The sequence below is a fragment of the Portunus trituberculatus genome, chromosome 6 (genome assembly GCF_017591435.1).
Source record: "Portunus trituberculatus isolate SZX2019 chromosome 6, ASM1759143v1, whole genome shotgun sequence".
Classification (NCBI taxonomy): Eukaryota; Metazoa; Arthropoda; class Malacostraca; order Decapoda; family Portunidae; genus Portunus; species Portunus trituberculatus.
The window spans coordinates 3,044,435-3,048,888 of NC_059260.1; the positions used below are offsets into that span (position 1 = coordinate 3,044,435).

Below are 4,454 nucleotides of genomic sequence, written 5' to 3' on the forward strand. Positions count from 1 at the left end.
ACACACACACAAACACGGATTCTGAACACAAGTGGGAGGAAACATGGAAGTCAGAAAGGAGAGAAAAAATATCGTTTGCCTTCTTTAAAATGTCACTGGAATACTGCCTGGTAAAAATATCAATGCTGGTCTTAACTTTCTTTGCCAAACTGATGGAGGTACGTGAATGTGGGAGGGTAAATTAGGTTCGTGTACATTAGGACTAAGTTTGATGTGAATATACTCAGAAAAAATAGGTTACATGTTAATTTCAAATGTCTCGTAACTTTCTTTGCCAAACTGATGGAGGTAAGTGAATATGGGAGAGTGAATTAGGTTCGTGTACAATAAGATAGTGCAGAGTTTGACGTGCATGTACTTAGAAAAAAAATAGTTTACAAGCTAATCTTAAATGTCTCTTACTAACACGTAATGGAGAAAGGAAACGTGATACAATACAATAAGATTCACGTACCAGCACTGATCTTAACTTTTCCTGTCAAATATGAGAAGGAGGAACAAAAATACATGAATCGCCTATATGCTAATCTTAAATGTCCCTTACTGATCACGTTATGTAGAACTGAAAGGTGATACAATACAGAAAGATTCACGTACCAGCACTGATCTTAACTTTTCCTGTCAAATATAAGATGAAGAAACACAGCAATACATGAATCGCTTCCACGGAAAAGTTTACATGTAGATCTTGAAGTTTCCTTTACCGGACAAGAAAGGAAAAGGATGGAAATATACATGAAAGAATACTTCGAAAAGATTACATGCCAACTACAAAACCCAAAGCCTTTAAGTATCATGGAGGACGTAGCAAGAGTAACATCCTCTATGCCTTCAATGCGTCGGTAGCGTCAGTAACCACGATAAGGTAAGAAATAACGGGTCCAAGTTTGATGAAATTAGATACACCTTTCCAAACACCAAATGGGAGAAAAGAAAAAGTAAATATTTGAAGCCATTGCTACTCTCTGCTGGGAAATCTAATAAACTGACCTTGAGAAACAAAAAAAGTAATAAATAGATAAATAACTGTTTCTGTATTTCCATCTTGACTTCTTTTAAGAGGGAGGTATCAAGACATTTCTCCCAGGCTTTTGGATACCTCTTTTATACTCTGGTAGACGGAAAAATACTCATACATGCATTTTCATCACAAATAGTGTTTTGAAATTCCCGCGTCAAAAAATCAATCAACACTTTGGCAACATCCAGGTAGAAAAAAATGTCTTCTGATTAATCTAAAGGGCTCTACGCGGCATTTAAAGACCCAGCTGTAAGCCCCGCATGTGTTTAATAACTCTAAGGAAACTGGCATTAAAGTGGGACTTTTTTTTTTTTCCATTTTCTGTTGCCCTGGCCAGTCTACCCTTTTGCGTAAAAAAAAAAGAAAAACAAAAAAACAATAAATTGATACATTGATATTAAGAACACTCCAAAAATACCAAGAGAAAACGAAACAAAAGAAAAAACTATAAAAAAAACCAGCACAATTTCTCTATAGCATGAAGATAAACCCTATGATAAATGAACGGATATATTCACCAAAAATAAATCCTTCAGCAATAAGAACTACAACTCCAACTACAGAAAATATGAGGTGGTAGTCTGCATTACGTTTTCTTTCATATCCATAATTTTCAGGAGCAGAATGATTTATTTTCTTATTCGTATATTTATTGAGTAACTCCTTTCCTTCTCACACGGGACAAAATGAGAGAGAGAGAGAGAGAGAGAGAGAGAGAGAGAGAGAGAGAGAGAGAGAGAGAGAGAGAGAGAGAGAGAGAGAGAGAGAGAAAATAAGCAATGAGGATCTAAGAGCAAGACCCAATCATTGACTGTTCTGCTCCTGACACCTGCTATTACCAAAGAGAGAGAGAGAGAGAGAGAGAGAGAGAGAGAGAGAGACACACACACACACACACACACACACAGACGGAAAAGTAAACCTCACTCACAACATATTTACTAATCTTTATTTATAATTTTTTTTCACTTCGACCAACTGAGAATTTTAATCCCACTCAGGTAATTAGTCACACATCACCTGTCCACCTGTCTATATCACCTGCCCTAATCTCTTCTATTTACCTGTAACTACCTGTGCACTTTGGCCTACTTGTGAGACCTCGTAGAAGCAGTAATAGTAACAGTAGCAGTAGTAGTAATAGTAGCAGTAGTAGTAGTAGTAGTATAGTAGTAGTAGTAGAGTTGGTAGTATAAGTAGGTGTAACAGCCTAACAGATTACACTTCTAAATCACATCATAGTATTGGAATTGTATTTGTAACACCACTAACCCCCAAAGCATTAGACGGGTGGTGGGTTAGTGGGCAACCGCATTATACCTTCACAGTACCGGTGGCGTTGGCGCTTGGTAGTACAGTTGATAGTAATAATAATACATAATACTTTGACGGTGGGTGAGGAAGAGAGAGAAGGAAGGAGAGAGAGAGAGAGGGAAAGAGAGAGAGGGAGAAGAGAATATAGAGCATGCATGATATGGTAGGAAATGGTGACAGAAAAGATCAGCATTCACAAACAATGCTCAATGCTCTCTCATCAGGACTTGTCTCAGAGGTTGCAGAGATGACTAGCCGAGCTCTCAAGATTGTTTTACCTGCTAATAATGTAAAAACCTTGTTAATCTGAAAAATAGAATCATAAAACAGTCCTTAAATAACGTAACTTCAACTAGACTATTTTGAAACAGATGCAGCCAGGAGTGTTTCAAAATAAGGTATGGACACTCATATTCCACACTGCTTTGCTTTATTAGGGCAGTTTTCAGAGACCACAAGGATAATCAGTCGGGTGTTCGTGTGCTTTATTCGCTATGATGTACACTCCCTAATTACATTCACATTGGAACCATAAAAACAACCTTGAAAGCCGGAACAGCATCCACCGGAGCTTGATGAAGTGGAGAAAGGACAGCGTAACATATGATAAGCTGTAATAGTCGGAGTGGGTGGCTAGACATGCTCTCGTGGGTGTTTCATTGCTAATTACACAAAACTCTCACCAAACTCCCACTCGGATCGGGAAAAAATGCTTTGAAACGCACAAAAAATCAATTCGATCGTGTAAAAAGTAAAGACAAGAAGGAGACAGATAACAGGAGTAGTAATAGAAGGTTCTTGAGTGCTTAAGCCACTAAAACGAGGCGGAAACCTTACCAGACATCTTGAAACATTTGATAACTTAGCAGCCGTACAAGTAGTAGCGGTAGTGAGGTGACTAGACTGGTTCTCGTGGGCGTTTCATCCACTAACCGCGCGAAAACTTTACCAAATCACGAAAATCACAGAAGAAATCACCGAAAAACATCTTACAAAACCTTTAGACAAACAGAAAGACAATCAATCCAGTGAAGCCTGCTGAAACAAGCCACGAAGAGAGAGTGACACGCTTGAGAATACAGTAGCGCGGCGAGAGAAGCAGTAACAGACGCAGAAATAGTAGAAGTAGTGGTGGTAATAGTGGTGGTGGTGGTGGTGGTGGTAGATGTTACAGTTTCTCGTCCCTGTTTACTTCCTCTTGCCGAAGCAGCTAACGGCGTTGAATGCGCACTGCTTCCAATAGGACCTCTTACGCTGGCTCTCACGGCTCACCTCGCTTGGGCTTCGAAGTCTCTGCACCAACTGCTTAGCGAAGAGGTAGTTGATAAGAGCAGCGTCCAGCGAGCCATCCTCCTCAAGCTGTGTGGCGGGCAGGACAGAGGCGTGGTGGATAACCTAACACAGCTTAAACTAACCTAACTTAAACCTGTGGTACCTAACGCAACTTGAACAAATCTAATCTAACGTAACTTAAAACTAACAGGAAAGAAGCGTGATGGCTGACTTAACTTAACCTAATCTAACTTCAACTCGTGGTACTTAACAACTTAACCTAATCTAACTTCAACTTTACAGGAGAAATATGAGCAGCATCTGAACTAATACAATTCAAACTATATACTCAATTTTTTTATTTTTTTATTTATACCATACGGAGTTTTTACGGGAATTTACGGGCTAAAGGAGAGGCATCCTATCTGAAAAGCCCACCTGTTAGGGAAGCTCTACCTACACTCAGACCGTGGCCAGGATATTCAAACCAGAGTGCTTAGAGACTCCTCGGGGCCACAAAGAGCGTGTAATGCCACTGTACCACTTGACTTCAATCTAGCAGCACAGAGGCTTGGTAGCTGACCTAACTCAACCTAACCTAACCTAACCTAACCTAATTCAATCTAAGCTAACCTAACCTAACCCAACCTAACCTAACTCAACCTAACGTAACCTAACCTAATTCAATCTAAGCTAACCTAACCTAACAACCTAACCTAACCTAACTTAACTCATCCTAACCTAACTGAAAACTAACACAAGAGAGGCGTGGTACCTAGATCAACCTAACCTACTCTTATCAAAGCTAACTTAAATCTAAGAAGCAAGAGAAGTGGCTGATAACTTA

The 4,454-nt window shown here is 39.5% G+C and overlaps 1 protein-coding gene across 1 annotated transcript in view; it reads right to left on the reverse strand.

Annotated features, from left to right (window-relative positions):
- Positions 1–1,951: 1,951 nt before the first annotated feature.
- LOC123516558 overlaps positions 1,952–4,454 on the reverse strand; it is a 28,697-nt gene continuing 26,194 nt past the window's right edge. Inside the window, exon 4 of the mRNA XM_045276043.1 lies at positions 1,952–3,694. Coding sequence (XP_045131978.1) covers positions 3,524–3,694 — 171 coding nt within the window. The 3' untranslated portion in view covers positions 1,952–3,523. The remainder of the gene's footprint in view (positions 3,695–4,454) is intronic.